Source organism: Arctopsyche grandis, chromosome 5, assembly GCF_051622035.1.
Source record: "Arctopsyche grandis isolate Sample6627 chromosome 5, ASM5162203v2, whole genome shotgun sequence".
Lineage (NCBI taxonomy): Eukaryota > Metazoa > Arthropoda > Insecta > Trichoptera > Hydropsychidae > Arctopsyche > Arctopsyche grandis.
This window is the reverse complement of record NC_135359.1, coordinates 5,797,325-5,809,963: the sequence shown is the minus strand read 5'-3', so window position 1 is coordinate 5,809,963 and position 12,639 is coordinate 5,797,325. Positions and strand designations below refer to the sequence as shown.

At 35.3% G+C, this 12,639-nt stretch overlaps 3 protein-coding genes and 1 long non-coding RNA gene across 4 annotated transcripts in view; 3 read left to right on the top strand and 1 right to left on the bottom strand.

The window, feature by feature from the left end:
• LOC143912468 (uncharacterized) overlaps positions 1–12,639 on the top strand; it is a 258,387-nt gene that overhangs the window by 229,414 nt on the left and 16,334 nt on the right. The gene's annotated exons all lie outside the window — the stretch shown is intronic.
• Positions 3,082–6,625, top strand: Tsr1 (Tsr1 ribosome assembly factor). Its single transcript, XM_077431749.1, has 12 exons — positions 3,082–3,286; positions 3,392–3,662; positions 3,737–4,306; positions 4,385–4,550; positions 4,797–4,907; positions 4,984–5,252; positions 5,325–5,448; positions 5,523–5,798; positions 5,871–5,960; positions 6,033–6,140; positions 6,214–6,334; positions 6,407–6,625. Exons 1-12 carry the CDS (start codon positions 3,154–3,156, stop codon positions 6,562–6,564), a joined length of 2,397 nt encoding a protein of 798 aa, XP_077287875.1. The 5' UTR covers positions 3,082–3,153; the 3' UTR covers positions 6,565–6,625.
• trsn (translin) lies at positions 7,871–10,292 on the top strand. Its single transcript, XM_077430837.1, has 7 exons — positions 7,871–7,994; positions 8,136–8,223; positions 8,293–8,389; positions 8,457–8,572; positions 8,650–8,732; positions 8,799–8,890; positions 8,962–10,292. Exons 1-7 carry the CDS (start codon positions 7,926–7,928, stop codon positions 9,089–9,091), a joined length of 675 nt encoding a protein of 224 aa, XP_077286963.1. The 5' UTR covers positions 7,871–7,925; the 3' UTR covers positions 9,092–10,292.
• On the bottom strand, positions 11,334–12,348 carry LOC143911763 (small ribosomal subunit protein eS10-like). The gene is made up of 4 exons (XM_077430784.1): positions 12,266–12,348; positions 11,842–12,042; positions 11,515–11,755; positions 11,334–11,441 (listed from the first exon to the last, which is right to left on the bottom strand). Exons 2-4 carry the CDS (start codon positions 12,039–12,041, stop codon positions 11,406–11,408), a joined length of 477 nt encoding a protein of 158 aa, XP_077286910.1. The 5' UTR covers position 12,042; positions 12,266–12,348; the 3' UTR covers positions 11,334–11,405.

The following is a 12,639-nucleotide window of genomic DNA, read 5'->3' as shown; positions in this document are numbered from 1 at the left end:
TTTTCTATAATAAGAGAGTAGTTTGCTTCATGCGGATTCCACACAATTGCATTATACTCTAGCTTACTTCTAACAAGCGAGTTGAAAAGCAAGCGAGAAGACAAGGGGTTGGAGAATAATCTAGCATATCTCAAGACAAATCCAAGTCGACGAAAGGAAACGTCAGCGATTGTCTTGATGTGGTTGTGAAAGGTGAATTGAGGATCAAAAGTGATACCCAAGTCGACCATTGATTCCACGCGCTTCAACAATACGGATCCAATGGAATATCCGTGACAATAGAGCGAATTTGCACGTCCATAACTCATAATAGCACATTTACTAGTATTCAGTTCAAGACCTAAACTGGAACTGAACTCTAAAACAGCGTTAATATCAGCTTGAAGGAGAGAGGCTTGCCTCTCATCCTTAACAGCAAAGAATAGTTTAACGTCGTCAGCAAACAAGAGACATGAAGCATTGCGTAGTACTTTTGGGAGGTTATTAATGACTAGGGAGGTTATTAATAAGATAGACCAGTTTCACCATAGCTGCGTCCATCTGGACGAGAGCACCGACCAGGAACCTTACGACAAATACACGACAGCCCAGGTCAGTCAATCTGTTCCCTTTGACCACCACCACGGAACGAACGCACCTGGAAGAACGATAAACGTGTTCCTGTACGCCCCTCTGGCCTCCCATAGTGAGAGCCGTTATACCTGCGTAAACACGTTCGTTACAAACATAAAAAATATCTAAAAAACAAAAAACAATGTACATGACATAAAAATTCTTTCAAGCAGCTAACAGCAGACAAAACAGCAGTCTACAGTTAAAATTGTCAACGATTAACTGTTCCAGTTGGTCGCAATCCCCGTAATTGAGGAAGCGGTGCGTATAATCTTTTCCAATAAAAAAACTCGACAAGTGAGTTCCGGCACCTTTGTTTTTCAAAAAAAGGGCTGAATATACCTATTAACTGATGAAACTCAATAAAGACTTAAATTATTGACAATTTAATTTTACTTTCGATCTAATTTTTATCTGATATTAGTTATTGAACGTGTACACATGTCAATGTTCATTACATTTTTGCCATCGCTGCTTTTTTCCACACTTTTGCACACGAAACGTTTGTTTAACGAAAATCGTCGATATAATTTTTACTTTCGTGGAGTTTGGCGCCCTTTCTGCACCTGTTTCAATAGCTGCAGGGGCTGTATGTGTGTATGTGTCTGTTTGGAGATGACCAGCGGCTGTTTATGTGTGATGGTCGTCGTCCTCTCTCTCGTCGAGCACGTTCTGGAACGGTGCGGGGTGGGGGAATTAGAAATGTCAGTTTAGTTACGACTTCGTTTATTGAGCTTGAATGGCCGAGTCGGGGAGTTGCTCGGCGCCTCTGCCCCTTGATGGCGGGGCTGTGGATGAGAGCGCTGGCTGGTCAGGAAGGGTGGACCAGCCCCATCAACCGCCTTGGTTGATAGCTCGTGAGCGTCTGGTTTGACAGGTGGCGCGCGTCGGCAGCAGAGCGCGCAGCCCGTAAGAGCCAAAAACACGGCCACGTGGGCTTTTGGCTCGAACAGCACCCTCAAATCACCCATTAGAGCGGCCTTGCTAACGATACTCAGTAATTGAGTTCTCACAGAACGGGGCGAGTGCGGGTGCCTACACAATAGACACGCCAACGGATCGGGGATGCTATGCTGGGCAACCTGTTCTTTAAAAGGAAGTAAACATGGCAGATCAGATTATTCTAGAGCAAGCGGTGATCTCGTGTGGACCTCCCGAATTGTTGAATAAATGTTGTGAAGTGACTTTGGCCTTTCATTTGGATCCTGAACCCACCTCTACACAACAATATGTTCAATTAAATCAGTGTTTTCAATAAAATCCTTTCATTTTAAGGCACTTGATTCCCATTTATTTATCTCAACGTTGATAGGGAAATTTTAAAAATAGTAAACTGGCACCTTACTAATCTTCCCATATTAAATTTTCTAAATTTTTTCTATCTCGATTTTTATACACTCATTTAAACTTTTTCGTCATATTTTAGACAAACATTTTGAAAAATACGAGACATTTGTAAGTAATTGTCATACCAAAAATATATTATATTTGGTAATCAATAATTACTTGCTTAGCTGATTAACGTAACTGTAAAAAACTGTCTGGAAAAACCTTCTTCCAAATGCATAATATCGGCGAATGAAGATTATTTAAAATGGAAATGAAAAAAAAATAAAGCTGAAAATGGTAAACGGACTACTAATCATATGTGAACCAGTCACAGGACAACTGGTCGCTCTAGATCGGTCACACGTGATCACCCGTCACACTAAAACTGGTCACGAGAAAACTGGTCACACCCTAAAATCGGTCAACCAGTTTTCTCGTGACCGATTTTAGGGTGTGACCAGTTTTAGTGTGACGGGTGATCCCGTGTAACCGATCTAGAGTGACCGGTTGTCCTGTGACCGGTTCACATTTGACTAGTTATCACCAAACCCTGAAAATAACGCAGAACTTTGCATTGAAGTGTGGCTTTTTTTCTCTTTTTTTAAGCTTTGGTCAAATTATATATGGTTTTCATATACAAAACTATTAAAAATTGGTAAATACGTATGAAAAAAAAATGAATTTATTTTTATTTAGTGATTGAATTGAATCAACGGTACGGCTGTGTAACTGCGATGTGGAAGGCAACGGAAAACCACCACATTAAATGTTCCAAGTAAATATCATGATTGACAAAAGCCTCTGCCCTCAGTCCCCGGCAGGCCTTAGATGGTCAGAAGGTGCTAAGAATCTCCGGGTCAATCATGAAATTAGCAACATGGAAGTCCGAACAATGTACGAAGCATGGCAACCATGGATAGAGAGAAGATATATATCATGATATCCAACCTCCTACGAGGAGAGGAATAAAAAAGAAGAAGATTGAATTGTAAGAATTTTTTGTTGGAAATCTATTGTTATAAAAATTAGATGACATCGCATGGCTGAGCTTTTTGATTTTAATCCCCTGCCAAAAATAATTCCTTTTTGTTATTAGTTTTGAGTAGAAAATTAAGTATGTTCTAAAATTAAAAGTTCATCAATCGTAAATTTATTTGGCCAAACTTCGATGTGTTATGACATGTGTCAATTGAGAAGAGCGCGACATTCGTGATGGTCGGGATGCAGGGTGGAGCGGGAGCTGGTGCAGGAGCAGGAATGCAAACCCACAGACCGGGAGCTCTCAAACAAACCAACAAATCACACAAAGGTGGTCGACATCGGGCGCGTACGCTCAGCGACAAAGGTAAACACGTGTGCACATAACCTCTACCACCACTTCATCATCAATATTTATAAACATCAGGACAATGATTTGATAGACTTTTTTTATTTCTTTTCGGAATTCAAGGCAGAATTGGTATTAAATCAGTTTCTAAAAGACGTCGAGTACAATTAGGACGAGATGAACGGAGACATCAAGCCGTTCAACTTCGTCGTACTAAATGGGAAGATATCATCGCCAAAAAGAGAGGTATCGGCAGTGGAAAGAGTGCACCATTCCTTACGTGTGTCATTCCTCTGAATGCTCAACTCGACTGTAAAACTGCTATTGCAATGCTCAGTACATGTCACGATGAGGCTGTGCAAACTATTTCACCGAATGGTGTCACTCATATAAGGTATTTCATAATTCTTCAAAGCCATTTTGAATTATTCGTTATGTAAATATTCTCATTGCTTTTCTTATTTTCAGTCTTTCATTATTCAAACAAAGATTTTCTTTCATCTGTCCGGAATTAGAAAACGAATTTGAAACACTAGACGCATTAAAAGTATCAGATTCCGTTTTATTTTTGACGTCAGCTGTAGATACGCCTATAGACGATTGGGGTGAGAAAATATTAGCTTCTTCAATTGGACAAGGTTTACCTTCGCCGACTGTAGCTGTGATGGATATTGAAAGTTTGAATCCCAAAAAGAGAACACACGAAAAACAAAACGTCCAAAAACTTATCTCTAAATGGCTTCCAGAGGAAAAGATATTTCAATTAGACAAAAATTCAGATGCTTTAAACTTATTGAGACGTATCGGTAATCAGAAACGAAAGTATTTGCACTATCGTGAAAAGCGACCTTACATGCTGGCAGAACATTATGAATATATACCTGGTTCTGAAGGCGATTTGGGAACTTTGAGAGTTACTGGTTATTTGAAAGGAACACCTTTAAGTGTAAATGGTTTAGTACATATACCATATTTAGGAGATTTTCAAATGTCTCATATACTTTCACCAAATGATCCTCACCCATTGGAAAAAAATAGGTATTACATTTTTTTCTAATATACACTAAAATTAAAAAGAAAGTTTAAATTTGAATACTTATTATTTTTATTTTCCAGAAGTAACGATGCAAAAGATATCGAAATGAATGATAATGAAGTTAAAGTATTAGAAACAGCAAATCCTTCTGTACAAGTTAGTCTCTTATCGGAAAATATTCCTGATCCTATGGATGCAGAACAAACTTGGCCCAACGAAGAAGAAATCGTAAAAGCTCAAGCTGAGGTATATTTTTTTACATAAATTATAGCTTCGAAATTATATATCTGTATGTATATCGTCACACTAACTTGTAAACCATGTAAATTATATTTTTTCAAGAGATCATAAAGACTGTTTTATCAATCTTTATATTGTATCGTTTTTCCAACTTTGTATTCACTACTTTTACAGGAATAGTTCCAAAACATTATTTTGTTTATAAATTAGTTTAATCATGCTGTACTTACATACGTATGCTTTATTTTTTAGACAAAACAAACTAAAAAAATCCCCAAAGGAATGTCTGATTATCAAGCTACTTGGATTGTAGACTCTGACAACGAAAATGATGATTCGGATGATGATTTCAGTGGTGATGAGGTATTTTATACTGCCTATATTTTTATTATGTCTTCATTTTTGTAATCGAATACAAATTTCCATCTTATTTAACCAGGATCAAGACAATTTCATGTCATGCGATGATGAAAACTCTGACGGGGAGGATCCAAATAAGGATGACGACTTTGGTTCAGTGGTAGAATCCGAAGTGGCGGTTGCCGACGATAAGTACGATCAAACAGTAGATGAATTAGAAGAGCATGATATGCTTGAAAAAATGAAAGCAGCTCGAAGCGATCAAATGTTTCCTGATGAAATTGATACTCCAGACAACGTACCTGCCAGAGAAAGGTTCCAAAAATATAGAGGATTAGAATCCTTCAGGTATGGCGGCAAAATATTGAAATTTTTGTAAAGTAAATGTAATGTTTGATTACAATCAATGTTTATTTACAGAACGTCGGCTTGGGATACAAAAGAAAACCTCCCTTTGGATTACGCACGTATATTTCAATTCAAAAATTTCGACCACACTCGCAAGAGAGTATTGAAGGAATCTGAAGACGCAACGGGTGCAATGGTTTGTTTTATTTTCGAGACATGGGTATATGTAGGTCGATAAATGTCATTAAAATCATCGTTTAATGTTTACAGCCTGGATGGTATGTCACATTGCTCATTGTCAAAGTTCCCAAAGTCACATGGACTTCGTACACAACCTCTAAAAGCTACACTTCAAAGGGAGCCATGGTTCTTTGTGGATTACTGCCTCATGAACATAAAATGTCCGTTGTAAATGTTGTGTTGAAACGGACGGGCGTAAGCAATGAGCCTATCAAAAGTAAAGAAAGATTACTTATGCAGTCCGGGTTCAGACGATATATTGTTTCGCCTATATTCAGTCAGCACACTAACGGAAGCAAACACAAGGTCGGTTATCTGCTATTAAATTTTGCAGTGTATAGAATGTAAAATTCTTATGCTAACATTATCATTTTACAGTATGAACGATTCTTTCAACCGGCTTCGACTTGTATCGCTACATTCTTTGCGCCGATTCAATTCAATCCACTACCGATATTGTGCTATCAGGTAATTTATACATTTTATATGAATAGTTATATCTTATTACGTTATTTAATATAAAAATTGAATTTTTTTCAGATTAAAAATGAAAAACCAACCAATTTAATAGCCACTGGTTGCGTACTTTCGTGCAATCCCGACAGACTTATAATCAAACGAATTGTATTGTCAGGTCATCCTTTGAAGGTATGCTGTATTTTCATTTTCATAATTTGCATTATTTGTATTTGAGGTCTAATATTTTTTATGTTAAATATAGGTGCATAAACGATCTGCCGTAATTAGGTTCATGTTCTTCAATCGTGATGATGTGTTGTATTTCAAGCCTTGTAAATTGCGGACTAAGTACGGTCGGTCGGGACACATCAAAGAACCACTCGGTAGGTTTCAATACTTGTTTATGTTGTTTTGTTTTTTTATTTTTATTAATATTGTATTTTTTTTTTTTGTAGGTACTCATGGTCATATGAAGTGTGTGTTCGATTCTCAATTGAAATCTCAAGATACAATTTTACTCAGTTTGTATAAGAGAGTGTTTCCTAAGTGGATGTACGACGATTGGGTTATTACACCTCAAATAACTGGATCTACAGATGTAATGCAAATGTAAATTAACGTTTGCTTATTTTGTAAATTATACATAATTTAAATAAAATAAAAATATTCATATTAATTTGACTTTTAATAATATTTGGTGATGTGATATACATACAGTGCCGCGCCCTACCATGTTTACAAATGTGTGCAACGCACACAGGCGGCCGAAATATAAAGGCGGCTGAAAGAAATGAGTCGAAAAAATTATATTCCTTAAAAATACGAGACAAGACGTACTTTTTAAAATGCGTTTTGGTTGTTTTTATGTATACTTGTGGATTGCTGTTGCAAATTACAACTTTTAACACACCTGAATTATAATTTGGGGAAATGTCGGGATAGCAGGTATAGTTTTGGTCCGCATAGAGCTACATAGGTGTTTCATGTTCTATTATCATTGCCACTGCCAGATGTATTTATTCCAGGATTTTGAGTATTGGTTGGTCATCGAAAGAACAATGTCCTATATGTGGGATTAGGAGTAAAAACACTATTTTCATGAATGAACTTAAATCGTTCAGTCTCTTATCATCTTGTCCTGTTCAGAACTAAACGTTTTGGATTCTGGTTAATTTTTATTGTGATAAAAATTTTCAACACTTTCTCACAAGGAAAGACTTCTGCACTATTCGCAAGCACTTCATTTAAAAAAATATATTATTAATATGATTTATAAAAATACTGATAAAATTAAAGATTTAAGTTTACATACAGGCGGCCGAAATCCTAGGCGCGGCCTTGTATATATATGTTAGTACAGTTCGGTGAATATTTCGCACAATAATATATAAGAATATCTGGCACTCGAAAATTCCACCCACCAAGAGTTAAACACGCAAACTATCACACTAATGAGAATTCGAGGGCCAGATATTCCTTATTCGCGATTATCTTGTGTGATATCGTCCGTTTACTGAATGTACTAATATAGTGATTGACTAGTGGATTTTCATGTCCAAATTTTCAAGGTGAAATTCTCATACACAATCAATTGTAGCATACGTGTGACTGATTTCAACTCTTAGATTATAATGACATAGAAAAGTGTGTAGATTAATAGCTGAAATCTTAGGCATGTATAAAAGTAAAACAGGTTGAGAAATATTTAGCTTGTCGTAGATGGAATATTTGATGTAATTATTCGTAATAACTTTTAAGAATAGAATTGGATATAATTTCAAAATTTTCTTTTTGATTCCTAAGTTAATATTTATTTTTATTGGTATAATAAAATAGTGAGTAAAATCGCTATTTCAATATTTAAAATGTTGTTTTTTAGAGTGCGAGATAAATATTTGAATGGTTGTTAAGTGACATTTTACGGCCAAAACAGTGTCAAACCGGTGTTTGACTGTTTGCAGTGGATTTTTTATCATGTCGAAGTTTTCGTCTCTGTTCTTGGATTTTCAAAAACATTTAGACAAAGAACAAGGAGTAGTCGACGTAATATATTATTATATACACCCCGGCTCAAAAATACAATTTATATTTTTAATTTGACGATTCAATTCATCAAACAACTTAATTTATTATTATTGAATATCGTGAAAATATTGCGCATGAAAAATATAATTTTTATTTCAGGGAATAAAAGCTATCGTAAGCGACCTCGACAGTACAGCTCGTCAAATTGTGATAACATTGCAAGTCATACATCAGGGCGATCATAAAAGTAGGTGGAAGTGTAAAAATTGCCTCAATAGAAGACTCCCATATATATTAATCATACTTTTCTAATTAGAAATAGAAGCATGCAGCTCAGCACGAGTACAATTCGAAGATGTTAGAAAGAAGTTTGTAACCCTCGCAGGATCATTCCCATTATGTGATTTTTATAGGTATTGTACATAATATCGAATTTACATATTAAGAAATTATTGTTTAATTTAAAATATTAATGCGCAGATATCATGACATTTGGAAATATTCAACACAGCGATTGTGTTATTGCGCTGCCTTAATAGTTTGGCTCGAGGTGGGAATTCTCATATCACGGGAAACGGCAGCTTCCATTTTGGGAAGTAAGTAAAATTTACTTAAAAACTTGAATTAAGTACGATCTTTCATTTACAATGCGTTTTCAAACTACATTAAACAGTTGCTGACAAGGAGAGTGATGGAGTCTTTCATTTGGACATTGAAGATTTTTTAATGGGTCTTCTGGAACTGTCGTCGGAGCTGGTGAATATTTTATACATTAAATGTAAAATTTAATCCCATCATTTGCTGATAATCAAATCTTTTCAGGCACGATATGCTGTTAATTCGGTAACGCATGGGGATTACAGTACGCCAATGCAGATTTCTCATTTCATTTCCGATTTGAGTGCTGGTTTCAGGTATAATATTCGCATTCTTCGGATTAGTATCAATATGATAAGTGCATTTGAATGTTATGTTTGTGTTTCAGATTGCTGAACCTTAAGAATGATGCGTTGAGAAGGCGATTTGATGTGTTGAAGTACGACGTGAAAAAGATCGAGGAAGTTGTTTACGATTTGAGCGTGAGAAATTTAATACCGAAGCCACAATCCGATTAAATGCATCTGTATTTTAATAAAGAATGTGTACCCTTTTGAATTGATTTTGTTATGATTATGGATTCCTAAATAATGTTTTTGTTTCAAATTGGCCCGGAATGTATGCTAGCTGGATATTTAACAGTTGCGAGTATGTTTGATATCTTCAATGGGTGATCGGATAAAACTGATCATGAAAATTGCAAACACGCCTTACAAATATGCAGTTGGTAAATATCGACAATAGTCAATCGAATTATTACATAATGGAAATTCAAAAACAGTCCTTATATCAATAGGAATCAATTAAATACTGGTCGATGATTTTATAAGTAATAGCAAATATAGAAAAAATCCAAATCTGGAACATTTTTTAGGCTGAAAAACGCTCAGTAAAAGATATTGTTAGCTTTTTCCGTGCCTATAATTCACAGCGATTAGTTCCTTTGTGCAAAATTTTCGTGATCGGATAAGTCGCTTCAGTATGTTAATTTCATGTCAGCTAATCAGAAATCTACTTCAAATTTTGAAAGCAGTATTTTGTGAGTCCTATTCGCGACCATTTATTCAAATAAGCTTTTTTTTAAAAGTATATTGGAAACAGGGTTTCGAACCGAAAATGCAAACTTCAATGTAGATTAGATTTAACCCTTTGCTGATACAATGTTTGTTTAAAATCCTAACGAGAAATGCTAACATTTATAATTTTTTTGAAGAAAAAACAAATGTATTATTTATTAACATACTTAATCGGCCGAGTGTGCCATATTTTATTATGCATTGTATTAGAAGCGGGTCTTTGGTAGCTCTTTCTCTTTCATGAAAGTATTTGTAAACATTTGATGTGCATTTAATAGCTCGTGACCTCTATAATAGAAATCGATTTTCTATTGTTTTGTCATTATCATAGAATCACTGTCTCCAAAACTGTTGCTAGAAAAATTCTGCACGGCAGAGTTTGTTCATTGTTTGCTAAATTTCGTCTCTCTTCGATGGCTCGCTTTTAGACAATACTTTTGTTAACAATGACCATTCTATGCATTCTACTTCTATGGTCATTATTCTATATTATTAAAGATACCATAGTACAAAGAAAAAGTTTGCGTTGACATAAATACATAATAATAAATTAATATACATATAAAATGTTTCATATCAATGATGCACTGGCTCATAAGTAATCATTCAAATATGACATTAAAACGATCGTTAGCAAACCTCGATATATCGTTGCTTATCATTCAAAGGGTTAAAGATGATTTTTTTTCACGATATTAAGTTTTATTGAAGTAGAATGCATAGAATCGCCTCAGCCTCGAAAAATGTTGCTACAAAAACTCTGCGCGGCAGAGTTTGTTCATTGTTTGCTAAACTTCTCTCTTCCTCTCTTCGATGGCTCGCTTTTAGACAATACTTTTGTTAACAATGACCATTCTATGCATTCTACTTCTAAGGTCACTATTATATATGATTAAAGATACAAAATGGTGGAATTAGAAAGCTACCATAGTACAAAGAAAAAGTTTGCGTTGATATAAATACATAATAATAAATTAATATATATATATACATATAAAATGTTTCATATCAATGATGCACTGGCTCATAAGTAATCATTCAAATATGACGTTAAAACGATCGTTAGCAATCCTCGCCGTTTTCATAAACGATATATCGTTGCCTATCATTCAAAGGGTTAAAGATGATTTTTTTTCACGATATTAAGTTTTATTGTTTGATTGAATCATTTACAAGTATTTAAAAAGGAATTTAACGAAAAATAAGATTTGAAAATGTGTATAATTTAGCATTACATTCTAGAATCTTGTCAAGGTATTGACGAAATCAGTTTTTTTTATCTTCTATTTGAAGTAATAGTATATCTTCCAATAGAAAAGTTTCAGTCTTAAGCTGCTTAGATTTCAAAGTTTAAAAAGAAAAAAAATTATTCACACATATAAATTTGATTTCAACTGTTTTCAAAGCAGGATTATGTGATCTCTACTTTGCCCTGAATCCATTATATATTTTCAGTAAAGCTCAAACGATAAAGTATTCCCAATTTAACTCAATAGGTTAACGGTATGAAAGATCATTCAATGTGGTTTATAAATTTGTCAACACCTGACCCAATCAATATATAAATGTAATCACACAAGAATATATAATAATCAATGAAGGGTTATCTTCATGGTATTATTACCTTTAACCATTTTATGTTGTTAAATCCAAAAGTAATGACGTTGAAAAAAAAAACCAGGAAGAGTTTTTGATGTGTCTTGTTTAAAATAAGATTACATTTATTCACTTAATTTATATAAAAAAGATGAACAGTTTATGATGTGGGTCGGCCTCTTCCATATCCACCTCTCTGAAAACGTAAGAATGAAACAATTAGTCGGTTGAAAACCTAAATTAATATTTAAAGAGTGAAAACGACATACGAATTCAAGATCAGCAGTTCCGGGGCCAACATCTGCCTTTTTGTCTTGTGAAGGAGCCATGGGAGCGCGACGGTAAGCTCTTGGATCTTCACCCATTCGGCCACCTTCTTGACGGGGTCCACCAGCGGGCCTGGCTCGGGTCAACTCAGGGCGGGTTTGTTTTTTAAGGGTAGCTGGTACAATTTCGGCAGGTAAATGCAAATAAGTTCTCAAGTATTCAATACCTTCATTGGTCAAATACCTAAAAGTAAAAATAAAAACATATGTAGTATGAGAAGAATTAGTTACTCGTGTTAGCAATGTTCATATATAGATAAATAAACTAACCAGTAGAAATGCCTCCACGCAAACTGTTCCTTAACGTATCCCCTGGACTTGAGTGATTGCATGGCCTTGATTACATGCAAGTTTGGGATTTGCTCCAACTCAGGGTGCTTAGGGGCATGGAAGTCCTTCTTGGCGACCATGACACCCTCCTTGAAGAGGTACTCATAGATGGAGACGCGACTCTGCTTTGGCATCAACATCCTGAAATCAATTCGAGGTTCGTATGTAGTGAAGTGGGCGCATTCATTACCGTTCGCAACTGACAGAAGAGGTTAGGTTAGGGAGTGCTCAGATGGGTGATCAGCCTGGTATTCAGACCCTCAAGGGAAGCGATTTCGTCTCTGGGATACAATTGTGGAGTTTGGATGACTTTATTTCGGGTGGATGGCTGACTCCAGCCAAGATTTGGATAGATGACACATACCTGGCGGCGATATCAGCAGCGCGCGTACCGGAAAGAAACAAATGGCCGAATGGTGTTGCTAGCGTAGGAGAGAGAGCGCTCGAATATTCGCAGTTGTGGCAGCATTTTTTTTTTATTGTAAAGCGAAATTATTAGAAGTTTGTGTTCTCTTACACTTGCATTAATTATTAAAGATTATTTCAAGACTATTTATTTACGTTTAGATTTATTTAAAATATAAAAAAATGTGTTTTTGATAAAATGTATTTTTTTCAAGTTGATTTACATACTAATCTATATTAGTATAGAGATTATAAATATCAAAATCAGATTTAGGGCGACATATGCTCCACTTAGATTTATCCAGGTCAGAAATATGCATATCATTTTATGCA